This window comes from Crinia signifera, chromosome 19, assembly GCF_055691185.1.
Source record: "Crinia signifera chromosome 19, ASM5569118v1, whole genome shotgun sequence".
Lineage (NCBI taxonomy): Eukaryota > Metazoa > Chordata > Amphibia > Anura > Myobatrachidae > Crinia > Crinia signifera.
Genome location: NC_139226.1, coordinates 40,107,395 through 40,127,175, shown reverse-complemented (window position 1 = coordinate 40,127,175; position 19,781 = coordinate 40,107,395). Strand labels below are relative to the sequence as shown.

Sequence of the window (19,781 nt, the reverse complement as noted above, 5' to 3'; positions counted from 1 at the left end):
ATTACTGAAGTAATTTTATCTAGAATTTTGCAGTAATTAAATTTGCATTCTTTAGGCAATTTAAGGCCTGAGACTGGTACCTTCATTTGATTGCTTTAGGCTTGCTTCTGCCACCTTCAGGCTGTTAGGAGTATTACACATAAACCATGCTACCAAATGGGTCACTACAAAAACAATTATTATTATTATTATTATTATTATTAACAAAAGAAACTTTATTAAAAAAAATAAAACATTTTTTCAATATTTAATTTAATTTACATTTATTTTTATAATCTTAAAATCTGGGTAGGTCACCGACACTAAAATTCAATTGAAGATAGTGGATATATGTAACTAAGAGTTTGTGTTTATTTCTCTCCTGCATTATTGTATTCCCCTAGTCAGCGACTACTTCTGAATGGTTTCACATATTATTATTAATTCAGTATCATGGTTACTTTTCTTTAGGAATTTAAGGTGGATGCTGAGAAATCACTTTATTACTCCCTGTACCATTCCCTGCATCACTACAAGTACCACATCTTCCTACGTTGCAAGCAAGAGGTAGGTTGGAAACTACTACAGAACCCACAGAACCCAGTGTTTTGGCATTTCTATAATGGGTGTGATGTGTTCTGAATATGTATAGTAGGGATTTTGTCTCCAGAACATGGCGGGCACCATGTTTTTTCGGAGACCTGTTTATGTGCAATAGGCTGTGGAACAATTCCATAGTCTACTGCGCCATACTACCATACCTTGATGCATTACTGTTTGGGCAATGTAGGATTTAAGCATGGGGTAACATTCTTTTGTTCATTAACCCTTTCCATGTTTCCCTTATGTTGGTGCAACAGTTTCCTAAACAAATTTTAAATGTCACCAAAATGCCATTCTTATACACCTGGCCAAACTGTGGCTTTCCAGCTGTTGTGAAACAGTCCCAGCATGCCCTGCCTCAGTTTTACTATAACCAATAGCATATAGTCTGAAAGCTTGATGTGACACACTGATGGCACAGCTACCTAGACCGCACCAATCACAAGACTGCATATAGAGGATCTGGAGTTTGTATATTCTCCCTGTACTTGCGTGGGTTTCCTCCGGGTACTCTGGTTTCCTCCCACAATCCAAAAATATACTAGTAGGCTAATTGGCTCCCAACAAAAATTAACCCTAGAATGTCTGTGTACATGTGGTAGGGAATATAGATTGTAAGCTCCACTGGGGCAGGGACTGATGTGAATGTTCAAATATACTCTGTAAAGCGCTGCGGAATATGTGTGCGCTATATAAGAAACTGTTAATAAATAAATAATACTATAAACCCGTCCTACTATATTCAACACCAATTGACTGTGATCAACTAACGGATCCAAGCTTTCATACTTTCATGCGATTGGTTTATATTCGGTCCAAGAACACCCATCCCACAGATTTGGGGAACTGCATAGACATTAACCAGTCAGCAATTGACTTTTACAACCATACTGCCATCCCAGAGCGCACCATTCACACCGATCCAATGTGATTCTATGTGCAATATTAGTAATAAAGGTATAATACCACGTCCATGGTTAATATATATACATGAAACACAAACATTTTGCTTAATAATATTCTAGTGCTGTTAGACAGATTTTTATCCAGAATCCAAAGCAATATTTGTATATTGATAGTAGCAGATTTGTATTGTCATTTATTTTGTTTTAAGTTTTTTTTTTTAAGTTTTTTTTGGGGTACTTATTTCCTAGCACGGCGCCCATCGCATAAGATTGTATGCCTTAATTAAGGCATACAATTAGGGAAGCCAATCCCGGGGCATTTTTTCAATCCCGGGATTCGGGATTGAAAAATGCTCAATCCCGGGATTCCCGGGATTGGCTTTCCCAATAAAAAGACTGCCCCAAAATTACTCACATTTTGAGGGGTTGCTGGGTGGGGGACGGGTCGTCAATGCCGCTGGGTGCGGGCTGGCGTGTTGGCTGGGTGGGCGGGTGGATGCGCTGGCTGGCTGGCTGGGCGGGCGGTCGAGCGGGTGGACGCGTTGGCTGTCTGGGTGGGTGCGCTGGCTGGGCGGGCGGTGCGGCATTACAATGCCGGGCGCGACCTCTTTCTGCGCAGCGTGACCTCTGATCTCACGCTGAGAGGTCACGCTGCGCAGTGCTGCCGGGAGAAGTCGGGCAGCGTCTGAGCAATGCTCAGACGCTGCCCGGCATTAGACTGCGCGCATGCGCAGTCTAATCCCGAAATCCCGGGATTGGAAACTCCAATCCCGGGATTGAAATCCCGGCGTTTTGGGGGCCAAATCCCGGGATCCCGCCGATCCCGATCCCGGGATTGGCCACCCTACATACAATATATACAATTGAAAAGATTTTTAATTGTATGTAAAATATCGCATCTTATGGATCTCATCTTATGGATCTCATGGATCTTATGCATCCATAAGATGCATAAGATCCATAAGAAGCCATAAGATAAAAGATCCATCAACACCAACCCGAAGCGTGGCGAGCGCAGCGAGCCTGTGAGGGGCGGCGGCATGCCTCCTCCGACTTTTTCATACCCCCACTATCCACGTCGGCGTGGAGTTGATTTTATATAGTGTGGCGAGCGCAGCGAGCCACCGAGCCCGAAGCGTGGCGAGCGGACGCGTAATACCTGTGAAGTAATGCGCATCCCCTCGCTGCGCTCGCCACACTATATAAAATCAACTCCACGCCGACGTGGATAGTGGGAGTATGAAAAGGTCGGAGGACACGTGCCGCCGCCCCTCACGGGCTCGCTGCGCTCGCCATGCTTCGGGTTGGCGTCAATAGTGGGGTGGCGTTAACACTGGGGGGGGGGGCATTTCACCCATGAGGGGGGGGGGGGGGGGTTAGCAATTAAAATTGGGGTTTTGGGGGCTTTTTAAATTGTAATCAATGTAAAATTGGGTCTCAGGGACCATTTCACATTTATTCCAATGTACAAATCTGGTCGATCGCGTTGATCGCATCGCATGCATCTTATGCCGCACAAACACATAAGATGCATGCAATGCTTGCGATATCGGCCCGACACATACAATCTAGATCGTGGGCCCCGTGCTAGGAAATAAGTACCTTTTTTGTTTTACATTATTACTCATTTTTTGCTATGTTATATTACTGCATAATTCTAGGGAAAAAAAAAATATATATATTTTTATTTAAGGTAGGCCAATATTTAAAAATATGGTTTACTGGGGCATTTTGGTAATGGGGAAGCACTTTGCGTATTTTAAATACCACCCTTTGCTAAATATAAAATGATATAGCATGCACCAAGAATTGACCGCTGCATACATAATAATAGGTTTTGCCATGGACACAATTCCAGGCACTGTATTGACCTTCAGATCAGTCTGAATCTTATTACTGTCGCCCCTTTCTTTCCGCAGACCAACGCCATAGAAGAACAGAACGATGACCTGGGGCAAGAAGAGGTCGTTCAGCAGTGCATGAGGAACCAACCATGGCTCGAAAAACTCTTCGACTCCTTCATTGACCTCCTCACACAAGCGCAGAATAAGTGCGCGTGACAAGACCACGTGGCGCTTACCACATTAGACAAAACAGAAAGAAAACCTGTTCACGTGGATTCTAATATAAAAACTGAAAACTAGTGACTCAAAAGATGAGAGGGGAGAGAAACATACCAGGCAGGAAATGCAAAGGAATTGCAAAGTGTTCTTCCCTGGACTTTGTTGCCACAGCAACTAGCTATAAGGGGAATAAGATGACGTAAGTTTTGCAGGCCTCAACTAGACTTTCAGGCCTCAGGCTTCTAACAGTGAAGCTTCTGATAGTGAAACATGGTGATCCTCTCTTTCTCTTGACTTCTGTCTTCTTCCTCTGTTCTTTACCTGTTCTCTCCAGCAGAGAAGGGTTTTTGCTCAGTGTATGTTGTTTTATTTTCCTTTTAGCTCCTCATGCCATACCCATCAATACAGTACAAAGGATTTAGGCCTTGCCTTCTGCTCAGACCTGCTTCCAATGACTGACCTATTCTGACAGAAGCAGGCAGGCTGGCATTTCGGCCCTTATTATTTATTGGGAAGCATGCGTGTAAGTGTTGTGCGTGTGTAAGAGTCAGAATGTTTTTCCGGCTGGGGCAATGGGCATTTTAGATTTTTGGATTAACAAATCTTTTCAGCGATGAGGCTAACATGCCACAAAATGTCGGACACTCCCATTTCACTGCCAATTTCAGCTTGGCCACACACTAAATTTCTTTCTCGAAAGAAAAATATTGTAGGTTTTATTTTTTTATTAACACTTCCTGTATTTTGGCTTTGTGTCTGAGAATATTTTGTCTCTTTCTAATATTTTCACCTATTGGCTGCTACCTTTTAAACCAAAAGACACCATTTCCACTTAAAAGTTGTTGTTTTTTCCCCCCTTTTTGACAGAAAGTTAGGAGATATTTAAGCGTGATTTGCTACAAACGGTAACCCGAGCAAAAAGGTAAAATGATATATCTGGCACAATAGATATACTGACAAAAATGGCCCTCTTGTTGCCAGTGGTAGCAAAATCGGGGGCATTCCTGCTGCTTCATTTCAGGTATACAGTACGGGGTACAAATATACCTACATTCTCTCCAAAGATATTCAATAAATTGGGAACAATAATAAAAATGGTACCATACCTGTGCCCTGCAGTATTAATTTTCAGAAGCTTTATAGCCTCTTGCCAACAAAGTAATAAAGGTTTGTTAATCCAATATCGAAGAGCGATTTATTTTTTATTTTTTGGAGTCAACCTAACTGTTAGTGTAATTCATGTTTCGGGATTATTTTGATAGGTCCTGTTACATCCCTTGACAGAAAAATGGTATTATCTACATTTTATAGATGTTTTTTGTTTAGATCTGGGAGGAGATCTCTAGAGTGGCTTTTGTGGTGGTGTTAAGCTACTATGCTACTGGAAGTTTGTACAAAAAAAACTAAAACCTATTGTAAGTATTTTATGCTAAATTTTGCTGCCGTGTCTCACTGAAAAAAACATTACCAGCCCTTCCTTTAGCATAGAGGCTAACGCGTCATTTCACTCTCCCCATCATCTGTTTACGCTCTTAAGACTTCCCAATCACTACAGAACCCTGACTTATTTTATTCAACATTATTATTTTTTTTTATTATTTTCTTTTACATCGAGTCGAAAAGCGGGTCTGTGCATTTTTTTTAATCTGTAGATTCTGACGGCGTGGAGCACACGGCTCTTGAAATGCAAAAAGTTGAGGAAAAAAAAACTAGCTATTTTTTTAAAAGTCATGGTTTTAACATTATTTAAACATTATTACATAGTAATTGTATCCCTTTGTATTATTTTGCTTAGAAGACCATTTAAAAAAAAAAATCATTATTTTCCCAGTATGTTGAAAGGATGAAGTTATAGGGGAGATGAACTGTTTTTGTGTGTTATTTTTTTTTTTTAATTGCTGTAAATATTGTATAGGAGAAAAATCTATGTACAATATTGTATTTGACTATATCTAATTGATAATGATAATGTTCCTAGATGTGAAGTGTTCAGTTTAACTGGACTTGAATTAGTATTTTGCTCAGAAAAAAATAAACTTAGAACAGAGAGAAAAAAGAAAAAAAATGGGGTATTCTTAAACAAACGACATCTTATACCGTTTCACATTTAACTCCTCCCCCCCCCCCCTTTAAACGCTTCCTATTTTTATTTTTATTTTTTATCTACTTGAAATGTTTTTGGGAGAAGACTTCATAGAATCTTTTAGAAGAGTGTACGTTTTGGCTCCTTTATTTTTACTGTTGTCAAAACGGCTTGTTACTAAAAACCTTTGGCCAGTATCCAATGCCGAAGACAACACCGTTTAATACTTTTTGATATAGAAAAGAATGACTAATTTGCCCTAGCATGATGGTTTTATTTAGCAGTAAGTTCTGTAGATTTTAACCGTACAGTACTTTTATGAAACTGATCAGGTTTGCAGATTTGGCTTTCTGAAAAATTGATTTTGGTGCTATGACTTTAACTGTATCAAACAGTCCATGCGATTGACCCAGGACCTTGGTTTGCTAGACAGAACTTTCGAAGCAACTCATCCCAATATACCAGTAATGTAGGGAATTTCTCACTTGAAGTAAATTGATTATGGTTTGATAATGGCTCCCATGTCTGTGGTATTTTAGAATTATTTTGTTCAAACATATGCATTATTTTTTTTTATTTTTTATTTTTCCCTGCTTGCTATACATAATGCTAATGCAAATTCTTTATATATAAAAAAATAAATTCCCAATATTTCTTTAAAATTAAAGAGATGCTGAAATACTTGCTAGTTAATGAAGCTCTCTCAACATCAAAAGACAGTTCAGTTAAGTAAAGTTTTTGAAAATACTTTGTAGGACATGATGAGATTGCCTGAGCGGATTGGCCCACACCAGGGCTTATGAAATTGTTAGGTGCTGATGTTAGGTTTTTAATACAAATCTTCAAAATAACATTGATTGTTGGGGTGTTAAAAAAAAAACAACTGTGTATTTTATGATACAAATTTAGCCTTGCGGTAAAGAAAAGAGAAAAGCCCGTATTTTAGTTTCATGTTGACTGCAACACACTTCTGTAGAGTCATCGCCGAAGACCAGAATGTCACACCGCTTTTGTTTCAGCGTTCCATTACTGTTACCGGCCATATTTCATTTAATAGTCCCAGGCTGTGAACGTGTAATTCAAATATTTGGCCAAACCCCAAAAAGCCTTCACAGTGTAGATCTTGCGTTGTGAGGAACTAAAGTGATCTATTTTATGTGGCATCAAATTTCCCAATAACTCATGTTTTTCTCTCTCTTGGTTAGATGTACTTAGTTTGAAAAGTGATCAAGTGGAGAGTGACAAAGTACCAACCAGCCAGCTCCTAACTGTCATTTTTTAAACACAGCCTGTAGCAGCAGGGCAGTTAGGATATGATTGGCTGGAAGAATGTTATCAGTTTTGGGTGCCGGATGGTGCTCCGACAGGGGGGGTCCCGACTCACAGGGGCTATTCTCCCTTGTGGGGGTCCAAGACCCCCATTGAGGGAGAATAGAACCTGCGGCGAGCCCGCAAGGGGCTACTTTGCGCTTTCCCCCCTGTCGGACCACTGGAAGTTTGGATTCCGATGTCGGGATACTAACCATCAGTCTCCCCCTGTCGGAGCGCCATACCACACCCATCAGTTTTCACTTTATCGCTTTTACAGGCTAAATACCTCTACCTCCCAGTCCCTCCTCAAAAATAGATTCAGCCCAAAGTTCTCATTTCAAGTGTATTCCTTTTTCAAATGTTCCATTATGTAATTAAAGGCATTCTAAATGGGTCTTATTTTTTAGGATTCTAACTATATTGTGTGTCTTTCTGTACATTGTATGATAGTGCTTGCTATTGACAATAATTTAGTCAATATTAGAAGCACCCCATTTCCATATGAGAGGGGAGTTATTTATATTTGTAACACCGGCTGCTTTTGATCGTGTTTATGCCCGATATTGGAAAGGGCTATGCGTTTTTTGCCACGTCTTGCTAATCGAAGCATTGCCCTTTTCACAATCATTTGTAAATAAGCCTAAAGATCTTCTCTCGAGGTGTGCTCTAAAAACCTATTTCTCTACTTCAGGTAGAATGACTTATAGGACATCTGACAGATATGTGGAGAAGACGTGGCAACTGAAAACTGAAGTGGCCGCAAAGCAGGGCTGGCCAAACCGGTCCTCCTAGAACTACCAACAGTTCATGTTTTTCAGGCCACCTGTGGATCTGTAGAATGTTTCAGTTAGGAACGAATGCTGCTCATGTTTGAAAATGTGACCGTTAGTAATGACTACAATTGTGTACCAGCTAGGTGGTCTAAAAAATGTGGACGGTTGGTAGATCTCGGTGACCGGTTTGGCCACCCGAGCCATAAAGAGTCTCTAAACAAACATACAACACATCTCTTCCTTTTATCATACAAAGTACTACTAGGGTTTGTGGCTCCTACATTGCCCATCACTAAAAAGTTTACACAGTTGTGTAAGATTAAAAATTGTCAAAAGGTTTTATAGAATGTAGAGCGCTCTTCTGTATGTGATATCCGATGCTAAAGGTAAGGGTTTATAGATTAAGGAGTGCAGCCGCAAATCATGCAGATATAGACATGTACAATATGGAGCCTTGTTTTCTCCTACCGCACTGCAGTCGCTACCAAAGTAAATACCATTTAGCTTCTAGGAATTCTGTCTTGCATGTAGCTGCCATCATGTCTATGGACAAGAAATAGAATTTGCTATGTTCTCTCCATTTTGTATCCGCCAAAAGATTGGTTAATCAAATGGAAATTTCAAGGTGGCCATGTTGTAGTTCTAGCTAGCATTGGAGTCTCTAGGAACCAATCACATCACTTATTCATAGAGGACTAACTCACCAATTGGCTGCATCCTCTATGCCTACCTACAATGTTCGCGTATGTGTAGTGTCCTAATCGTTTTTGATAAAAAAAAATCCTATTATAGCTGTTCAAAATTATACCGGTCAGGGCACCAGTCATGGGCAACTCCACTGGCACACTTCTCCACCGCTTCATGAATAAACACCTTATTCACAAAATAGGCTGATGGCAATGGGGATTGCTGCTACACATTCTACCAGTACTTAATATAAACATCAAACAGAATTGAAAGTCTAAATAAAAGGGTGGCAATGCTATAGATTTCTGAGTTTGGTTAGTATGGGCTACAACCTGCACCATCACAATTTATATTCATTATGCTAAATTATATTATTATTATTTAGACCTATAGTGTTCAGCTAAGAGGTGAATGAAAATCAGCCATAGATGCTTTTACAGCGCGTGCACCATAATAATTATGCTTAATCGACCAAATGCAGCCCTACCCATCCTGTGATGCACCCATGCTTTATCGCCCTTACGAACCCTATACTTGACGTAACTTATACGGGACACCGTGGCGGATCATCTGCGACTCCATCGGCCGGTTGAGTGACCCATGGGGGCTGCTTATACAACACAAAGGCCTAGAAAATATCTGACGGATGTATAGCCCCTCCCCCATACAACCACCACAATACATCTCTATTTGGGGAAACGGAGGCCGTCTACTCCCCAAATTTTCTCATCACTGTTCCTCTATTAGTCTTTGCACCAATATTTAGCAGAATCTATCTAAATTCTATCATCTTTCCTCCAACTCTTTTTCCATCACTGCGCTACATGAGAACAGATCTGCATTGTATGGTGAGATTACTTCTTTATGTTTGTATGTTTTGATTTTCTTTTCTTCTTCATTTGTACAAGTAAGGAAATGCGTTGGAATGTACCCAAGATTCTTTTTTGAACCAAATCTACTGCAGTACGTAGATGTTTAGTAGCACTTTAGTAGTAATGTTTGCAGGGTTTTTTTTTTCTTCTGTTTTTAAAAGCCAGCTATGGATGTAAATATATTTTAACGAAGTGTTGTTAAATTCTCATTTACTTGGCAATTTTCATAAGGTAATAAAAATATCTTATCACTTCCTCTTGGTGAATAATATGAAAATGCTCAATAGCCACAAATGGAATATGTAATCCTATTGAAATGCTTGATGTCCGTTGTTTGTTGCCCCTGATTCTGTTGCATCCGGCCATGACTGGTAGAGAGACAGCATACAGCTACATTTTGCTGTAGTAATAGTGTGTTAGAAAATGTGTCCATTAATATCCATATCTGTTTGATCATTCATTCGTTACGTAATAGTCTGTGTCATTATATCTAGTGTAGGCTAGCTTTGAATGTATGTTTGCGACCATTAATAAATTTCCTACAGGCAGTGGGGTGGATGTGGCATGCTGAACCAGAATTCATCAGGATACATCCTATCATCTTACTAGGAATCAGTGACATCACTGAGTGCCGGGTGATGTCACTTATTTTTAGTGCCTTTTTTAAATTGCACTCTCCAAATGTTGTCCTCCACTCCCAATCAGTCTTGAATGTTCCGATTTATTCAATCAATCATTATTGATTATTCCATACAGATGCACATAACAGAGGGATCCTGCATGACATTGGAGAGAATGCTGGATGATATTTATTGAGTGGCGCATTGGAACATGAATTCTAGGAGGTGGGGGCTATTTGTCTAGTAATTCAAAACCAGTCAAATTCAAAAAGATATGCAACTAACATGGTCATTTTTAAGTTACCCCTTAAGATTCAGTTCTTTTTGCTGATTGGACATTGGTCTACATGTTTTGATTATTGGTTGCAATGGAAACTAATTGCAAAATAAACCAATGGGTATTTTAGTTGAATTCACAAAATGTTGTTTATTGTGGCATGGGCGAACGCTTATTCTTATCATTGTATCTTAAAATCGTACTGCTCCCAGATGTGTATTAATAATAACCATGGCCAAGATGATCAGCTGTTCCGTGTTCAGCAACCGATTGGGTTTTAAGGAATCTGGTTGCTATGGGTTACAGCGTATCATTACTGTTATGCAATACACCCCATAAAACCCTAATTTAATAATGGTGCTGATGAGTATGCCGCATAAAAAAATCACCAACTTTTTTTTTTTGTTTGTTTAGGTTTCTTTTATTTGTTCTTTGTGTTTTTTTAGTTGTTATAATACAATCTGTACACATCTCCAAATTGCCAACCTGCTTCCTCTATGTCCTTTGTAGTGTCTGAAATTCTGTCCCTTTGTTTTGCTGTGTATAATATTTGGATGACAGATCTGTCACCTGTGTATTAAATAGGGATGTCAAGCAATGTCAAGCAAGAGAGGACACGTTTTGCATTGCTCTGGGTCAACCTGGCGAAACATGGGGTTTGTGGTAATTCATTGTCCAGTTTACTTTGTATCAGGAGAAGCACAGGAAGCCGCTTAACGAGCTGCAATAATTGTGTGATCTAAAAATCTGTATCATATTGTAAAGCATAGGAATCCGGTTCAGAGCTATGGTGGAAAAAATTAAACGGTGACAACATTGTATCTGAAACATTTTTGGTTTTAATAAGAAAACTGACTTTGTAAGTAGTAGAAATATGGGTGTATAAAGTATTTAAATAAGTAAAATAATAATAAAAAAACAGAAAAAAAAAAGAATAGCCAAATTTTCATGGAATAATTATTACCCCTGCCGTTCTTCCGTAGGGGTGCTTTTTTTTTTTTCTTTTTTTCGTTTTTGTTTCTAACTCCTTAGCTTGGTTGAAAAACAAGAAGTGTAAAGGAAATCTATTTCTCCATGTTACCAAATGTATTTCTCACTAAACCATTACGGCTTCCGAATTCCCATTCACTCGCTCCTTTTTATGTGTCCTGACTCCTAATCTAGAACTTTTTTTACGCTGTGTACTGCGTGTAACTTGTTCTTGCCTCAAAGGTATTGTTACAATATTTGAATTTGTGTTCCTGTATGGATGTTATTATATATTTTTATCGTTAATTAGTGTCTGACGTTTTTTCTCTCAATATGTACAACTCACATTGTATAATGTGTACACAAAAGAAAAAAAAACACTTTTTCTTTGCACCCTGTTTGTTGCTCGTTTTTCTTTCTTTGTATTCCGTCTGTGACATCTGAGCGTCCGCTTTCTAACCTCCTGCTCGCTCTTCTGTGGTCGTGTTGCTGCATTTGGCGCTCATTTTCTGCTGGGACAGGACTACGTGGTGGCTGCCCGGGGGGAGCGGGAGGCAAAGGAGTGGCAGAAGTCGCTGTTCCGCTCTGGTTCCCCACGACATTAAGGTGCCCTTGCCGAGCAGAAATGAAACCATTACATATCCAGTGTTCTGTTACAGTGATTCAAGCACACAATTTCAACATCTAATTTCATTGCTTTGGATCAAATTGGTCACAAATTGATGCATATGCAAGCTTAACATTACTGATCCCATCACTGGCTGATCAAAAATAAATTAGATGATCATCTTGAATATGGGTATGGGTTATTGGGTTGACCAAATTACGATCAACATACGTTGGGTTGACCACAGAAGGTCGACAGGCGTTTGGTCGACTGGGTGAAAAGGTTGACACAAGCAGAAGTTTGACATTGGGAAGGTGGGCATGGAGTTTTTCACTTTTGTTTGGCCCAAATGTCGACTCCGCTCGCCATGCTTGAAATACCACCTGTTGGCACGTCGGCTCAAAACCCCCCAGAAAAACCCATGTCGACTTTCCCATTGTTAACCGAATGCTTGTGTCGATCTTTTGACCATGTCAACCTTTTTAACCCCTTCAGTGTTGTTTTTTTTTTTTTTAAGGGAGAGCTCCCCACTGCGTGAGTGATTTTTGGAGAGCGCTCCCTAAAAAAAAACCCCACCGCTGTCTCTGTAATCAGCCACTGCCTGGCCCTGCCCCCGGCTGTTTGTGGAGTGATGTTAGCAAGCCACGCCGCACACAGCTGGGGGGAAGGAGGCGGGGCTGGGCCGCCGGAGCCACGCAGCAGCTGAGTTTAGCGCTCTGCTTAGTGGTGCTGCCCGCCACTAAGAGACAGACAGTACCAATCACGAGAATTTTCCGGGTTAGCCAAACTCGGCACTTTACCATAGCCCGGAAAATTCTAGGGAGTGCCAGTGAAGGGGTTAATGAGTCGACCTTCAGTTGTCAACCCAATATATGTCAACGTTAAGTGTCAACTTAAGGACCGTATACCCTTGAAAATTGGGGTGGATGACTTGAATGTGACCATTGTTGTGGGCTTATATGGCCATGTACACATTGCTGTTCAGGGAAACGGCTGGAAAAGTGTCATCTTCCCCCAAATTTGAAAGACTTGTTATTTCTGTAATGAGATTCTAATGCAGGCTGTGTCCAGTGGTCGGTTATATTCCCGTGATCATTCAGAAGCTGATGAGTTTATGATGATTGGACTACATCTAAATTTGTGTTGCATTCCCAATTTATTGATCCCAAAGCTGTGCTTCTTATATTGTCCACATGGATAGCCATACAAGGCAAGTAGCACACTGTACAGTAATTGGGCTGTGAAGCTGATTTCCGACCGCTTATCCCTAGTATCTGTGTGTCCGTGGCCAGCAGTAGGCCTGATCTGAGGAATGCATGAAAAAGCGCACTGTGTAGGAGATACCACCACCTGGTTCCGATGCTTGCCGAAAGCTCATATGGACCAAATTTATGGAGTACATTTTGCAAGGGTTTTTATTGACATCTGCGACAACGTGCCTTTTCTTGCTTTATAACAGTGTAGTGTGAATCCCGGATGCTCTCTGTATCGTTCTAGTGCTTAGCATCAGTTGGCATATCAGTCAGATGTGCGTCCAGCATAACTGTAAGAATACATCTGTAACATACTTTATTGCTGTACATGGAGAGGTCATACACAGCATGGCATCAACTCTTCCTTCATGGAAGTTACGTGGTTGGGTTATGTGCATTATGTTCTCTTCCGGGGGGAAAACCAGTGTTTCACTTTTGTGGATGGATCCCAATGCCGCCCATACACTGACCAATCCTGACGCGCTAAAGGCAGGATGTACTAAATAAAAAATGTTTAAATATAGTATTTTTGTACGCATGTACTAAGCCCTGTAAGCCCTATAGGCTTCTTACCATATGTGCAGATAAAGTCCCGCTCAGCTCTTATTGAGAGAGCCTTCCTTTGCATTACTAATGGAGTATGTCAGTAAATATGTGATTGATAGAAGCGCAGTGTGGCGGGATGTACTGCACAAGGTTAGTACATCCCGTCCTGATCCCGGGATTGTCCACCCGTAGGCCGGTTTCACACACTCCGGCTCCTGCCGGACGGTGAAATCCCGCACGGCCAGGGAGCCGTGCCGCACACACTAGTTTATCATGGAAGGGATGGCCACAGCCCGGCAGCCGTACCTTCCAGTGGCGGGATCCGGCTGCAACCGTGCGGCCGGGTCGTGGCCGTCCCGTGTGAATGGACACAATAGTGTCCATTCACAACTAATGTGTGTGGCACGGCTCCCTGGCCGTGCGGGATTTCACCGTCCAGCAGGAGCCGGAGTGTGTGAAACCAGCCTAATAGCCATAGGCAAACCCTTATGGGGCCTTAACATTTGAGGGTATTTTCTAAGCGATCTTATATTTTCATTTGTATTGTGGTGTAAATAACACCTGATTGTGATATATATATTCGGGGCGGCTCTACCATTAGTCCACTATAGGCGGGTGCCAGGATCCGGGGTCGCAAAAAATGCAGCCTTGCTGTCAGGTCTAAATCAGGCATAGCACAATAATATCCCACAGGTAAGGTATAATGGGCCTGACTCTTGCTAGAACCCTGTTTTGCCTACACTGTGCTATGCTTTGCCTGGCTCTAATATACAGTGCCTAATTGTTATACACTTTGGGCCCAATTCAAACCTGCTTGCTAGGCTGTGTATAGTCGTTGCCTAGCGAGCAGGTTAGCTCTGCCCCATTGAATGCACACCGCCTGATTCCCCATTCTCAGAGGCATACATATTTTCTCGCATGCGCCTAGACAGAGGAAACATCGAATGATTTTTCCTCTCTTCGCAGAAGTGATACAATGGCGAGTGATAAACGGCCAGCCAATCAGCTCCTGCCTGACATTTTTCAAACCCAGGTTTGGGGTTTTGTCAGCTAAGTAGAGACAGAGTACCACCGCCAGAAGGTGTACGGCATGAATCTTGTGCTACCACAGCTGAGTGGAGATGGATCTGCGTAATGGTTCTGATTCCAAGATGATCCCTGTGATGCAGAAACAGAGGGGACTTCCAACGCAATCTAGTTGATTACTACCATTTGGTGAACATTTGGCCCTGTGGTACTGGGTGTTCTAGGTCTGGCCCTTATTCTGGTTCACTCGCAAGGGGAAATTTCTTCTGAAATGGACAAAGCCGTGTGCACTGCAGGGGAAACACAACCCCACAAAAGCCGCCGCAGCAGAAATCAATCGATGGTTCCAAACATTGAATGATTTCTCCTGCCTTTGCAAATAAAAACCAGTGGAGACTGACTTATTTGTTGCTGCCCATGAAATGCTGGGTGTTCGCATGGCCAGCACCCGACCCCGCTGCCACACTTCCCCACCCTCCCCGGTCTCTGTGAATGGCTCAACGACTATGCAAGTGGCCAAAGCCGCTCCCATTCCCAAAGGAAACCTGCACAAGCGCATTAAAGAATTTGCCCAATCCATCAGAACAGGACCGAATTTGGCCTCGTCCAAAGGAATTAGAATAACCCCCCTAAGAAACCTCTTGAATGTTAAAAAATTCCTTAACTAGAAACCTACAGTCTTGAGGGGTATTTGTACAGCACGGAACCTGATCACCTCTAAAAAGTTAAGTGCTCTTTTGGGAAATTTTTATTTAGTGCAGCGCTAATAACCTGGTCACCTCTTCAAGGTAATGAAAAGTCAGTCAGCAAAACTCATTGTTTGCATGTGGTAGGTGGTACATGAAACACTTCGCTGATGATTACACTGAGCCATTGTATCGCTCAGTCCAAAGAAACCCAGCACAGTTTCATTGCCAATTAATCCATTTATTTCCTGGGTGGCAACCTTACTAGGTCAACAAGGGGAGAGTGAGAATATAATAGTGGACCAAGCGTAGCGGCGAACTGAGCCCTGATTGGCTGTAGGAGTCTCCATGGAAACACTTAGGGACAATCCAGGCTGAGCGGAGTTCCCGTGATAGAGGTCAGTAGGAATCCCTGTGTGAGTCCCATACGGAAGAGGAGCATCTCCGTCGGGGGAACGTGTATAGCAGGCATGCCCAAACTATGGCCCTCCAGCTGTTGTGAAAGTTTGGACATGCCTGGTGTATAGGGTAGGTACAGATGGAGCCGCTCTCTCTCTCCCCAGATTTCAGTATCTGGTGTAGGGCGGGCTGGGGGACGTGGATGGTCACACGTCCATAGTGGAGAATGGGGCGCGGAAGCATCTCCTGGCAGACTGCGGGCTGGTTTAGACGAGAGCGACTCCATCTGTAGGTGTGCTGTATGCTAGTGTGTGTATTAACATTATACTTTTTTGTGTCTGTATTTTTCTAAATTTTTTTGCACAGTAGAACAAGTTAATGCCCTGCATGCCAAGTCCCAGAATGTGGGGGAGGCCTTCTGGGACATGTTGTTCTACTGTGAAAAGCAATGTCTTTCTTCTAAGCCAAAAAATCAGCCCACAGCCCAGGGGTGGCAGTGGCAGCCCCAGGCTTCACCCCTGGACGAGTGAAGCTGGAGGGGTTCCCCCACTCCCCCAGCAACCCTGTCAAGGGCTGACCAGCCATGGTATTAAAAAAAAAAAGTGTCCTCCAGCTGTGGAATAACACCGCTGGCTGTTGGAGCCTGGTGCTGGTAGACCCAGTCTTTTTGTCTCCCGTATTTCTTTGTAACCAGAACCAGTCCAAGAGCCCATTTTAATTTTAACATTATTTTTTTTTTGGTACTTGTTTCCTAGCACGGCCACAACGATTTCTATCGTGGTGGAAAAAATTGTGTCGGTCGTGTTGGGTGCATACCAAAACGCACACAACGCGACCGACGCGAAGTACCCGATTTCTCCATAGGCTTCAATGTTATAATTTAACATTGAAGCCTATGGAGAAATCGGGTCCATCGTGTCCATAGGCTTCAATGTTAAATTATTTTAACATTGAAACTGAGTCCATTTAACATATAAAAAAATGGGTAAATGGCCAATATGGGCCATTTCTCATTGGGTATGGCCCCGTCCCCGTCAAGTGTGTAAAACATAATGTCCCCCCATTGTGGCCGCCACCCCCACGATTGACGCGAACCCGAAGCGTGGCGAGCGCAGCGGTGCGCATCCTCCGACCTTTTCATTCCCCTACTATCCACGTCGGCATGGAGTTGAGAATAGATTAGTGTGGCGAGCGCAGCAAGCCCTAAGCGTGGCGAGCGCACGCGGACAGCTGTGAAGCCCGCGAGGGGACGCGGATACCTGTGAAGGTATAAGCGTGCGCTCGCCACGCTTCGGGCTCGGTGGCTCGCTGCGCTCGCCACACTAATCTATTCTCAACTCCACGCCAACGTGGATAGTAGGGGAATGAAAAGGTCGGAGGACGCGCACCACCGCCGCTCGCCACGCTTCGGGTTCGCGTCAATCGTGACGGGGCCATACCCAATGAGAAATGGCCCATATTGGGCCTTTTCCCATTTTTTCCTATGTTAAATTCAATGTTAAAATATTTTAACATTGAAGCCTATGGACAAATCGGGTCCATCGCATAGGCTTCAATGTTAAATATTTTAACATTGAAGCCTATGGAGAAATCAGGGGCATCGCGTCGGGCGCGCATAGGCTTCAATGTTAAAATATTTTAACATTGAAGCCTATGGGGAACTCGTGGGCAACGCGTCGGTCGCGTTGTGTGCCTTCTTAAGGCACACGACCGACGCGATGTACCACAGTTTTTTTCAAGGGAAATCGCGGGCATCGTGTGCCTTAAAGTTAAGGCACACGATGCCCGCGATTGTGGCCGTGCTAGGAAACAAGTACCTTTTTTTTTTTTTTTTTTGACAGAACCATGCACAGGTTTCACTGACCTATGATACTTAAAACCTGGACCATTAGGGTGCCACAGAGGACAGCATTTGGGAACCTCCTGTCTAGAAAACATCTAGGAAAAACACATTGGCTAGCATGTGATTCCCTACCATAAATTGTGCTCAACTTCTACACCAGGGGCCCCAACCAGAGTCCTCAATGCAAACTAACAGTCCAGGTGTTAAAGGACAGCCATACTTGCACACAAGTGATTTAATAAGTACTTCCCTACTTTGATTTAACCATCTGTGTTCAAGCATGGGTATCACCAATACCTGGATTTTTAGTGTTCCTTGAGGAACCAGGTTATGACACTGCAGACAGCACGGTGAGAACCAGTGACATCACTTGACCATTGGTGCATGGAATGGTTGCATGTTTATATGTATAGGTAGATATGTGCAGTCACTACAGCCCTAGCTGCTGCATAGCTCCAGATCCAAATAAGACACAGTCTTACTGGTGCAGTACACGTCATACACGTACACTAAAACAGTTTATTCAGTTTAAAACAGCAAAGTACCATTATAAAGCCTCTGTACTGGATGTCACAGTTGACATTTCAAATAAACATGAAAGGATGATTTACACATAAGAGCAATATAACAACTGGTAACAGAGCTATAGAAATACATCTTTGTCAACATCCTTTAATTCCAATAGAGGACCAATTACTCCAATTTTTAGTAGAGATGTGCAGGTTCTGATTTACTCCGATTTCAAAGCAGGATCTTATTGGCTATCCCTAATCACATGACAGTTGTTGACAGTTGATAGCCAATAAAATCCTGCTTTGAAATCAGAGCATTCACATCTCTATTTTTTAGAATTATAGATTGAATTATTACAAGTCTGTAGGGCACAGAAACAATTCAGTGGGGGTCAGGCTGTTCCCCCTTTGCGAGATAGGGCAGTGTGTTTTATTAAAGGGAGTCGTATCAAGCCTCAATGGGACACGACACAGGTCTGTGTACATGGGAGCTGCTCCTGTGTCCGTCCAACAATAAGACAAATCACAATTACTGCTGCCAAGCTGAATTCTGGTTCTACGGAGGAACAAAAGCTCACCCTGTACAAGCTATTCATGCAGCGCCCCTCTCTATGGGGGACAGAATTGTATTGTCCATCCCTCCCTTCTCAGCAGATTCTCATCCCCGTTTAGCACAGCACATTCCATGATATCAGATATTACAAACCAATAATATATATATATATATATATATATATATATATATACCTACAATAGTGTCTTCAGCGCCCCAACTTTGTAATGTCCAACATATATTTCAATAAAAATATTTCAAAGAATATAGACAAATTGCAGTGGTTCTTTTATAAGAAGCTTTTTCTTTTTATTTTCAGTACATCTGACCAACACCCAACGCGTTTCGTCTTGTTACAGACTTCATCAGGGGTACATGATCTTAGAATAAACAAAGTATATTTGACCCTTCTGGGTCAGGTGATAAAGATAGCGCAAAAGAACCGTAGTTAGGGTCCAAATGTGACACCTCAGAAGACAGTAGGTGTTTATAGAAACCTTCTTATGTTTTTAAGATGTTTAATTTATCAGATGTCATTGACAATATATTTAGAGCTTGAATGAAGAACCTAATTAGGGCAAATTCAGATTTTATCCCAATGTGTCCAAGAAAGCAAGATTTTTTCTTTCTATTAGACCCTGTGTCAGAGGAAAGGTGTGCACTCTCAGAGGAAAGGTGTGCACTCATTGGGATCCAGACTTGCAGTCTGGATCCCAATGAGTGCACACCTTTCCTCTGACACAGGGTCTAATAGAAAGAAAAAATCTTGCTTTCTTGGACACATTGGGATAAAATCTGAATTTGCCCTAATTAGGTTCTTCATTCAAGCTCTAAATATATTGTCAATGACATCTGATAAATTAAACATCTTAAAAACATAAGAAGGTTTCTATAAACACCTACTGTCTTCTGAGGTGTCACATTTGGACCCTAACTACGGTTCTTTTGCGCTATCTTTATCACCTGACCCAGAAGGGTCAAATATACTTTGTTTATTCTAAGATCATGTACCCCTGATGAAGTCTGTAACAAGACGAAACGCGTTGGGTGTTGGTCAGATGTACTGAAAATAAAAAGAAAAAGCTTCTTATAAAAGAACCACTGCAATTTGTCTATATTCTTTGAAATATTTTTATTGAAATATATGTTGGACATTACAAAGTTGGGGCGCTGAAGACACTATTGTAGGTGTATTTGGTTTGTTCTATCCTTAC

General features: G+C 41.9%; 1 protein-coding gene across 2 annotated transcripts in view; it reads left to right on the top strand.

Moving 5' to 3' along the window:
• The window catches only part of PRR12 (proline rich 12), an 81,154-nt gene extending 69,619 nt beyond the window's left edge, over nucleotides 1–11,535 (top strand). For both annotated transcript variants that reach the window (XM_083162417.1, XM_083162418.1), the window contains 2 exons: nucleotides 451–546; nucleotides 3,407–11,535. In XM_083162417.1, the coding sequence (XP_083018543.1) occupies nucleotides 451–546; nucleotides 3,407–3,547 (237 nt within the window). In that variant the 3' untranslated portion in view covers nucleotides 3,548–11,535. The remainder of the gene's footprint in view (nucleotides 1–450; nucleotides 547–3,406) is intronic.
• Nucleotides 11,536–19,781: the final 8,246 nt, after the last annotated feature.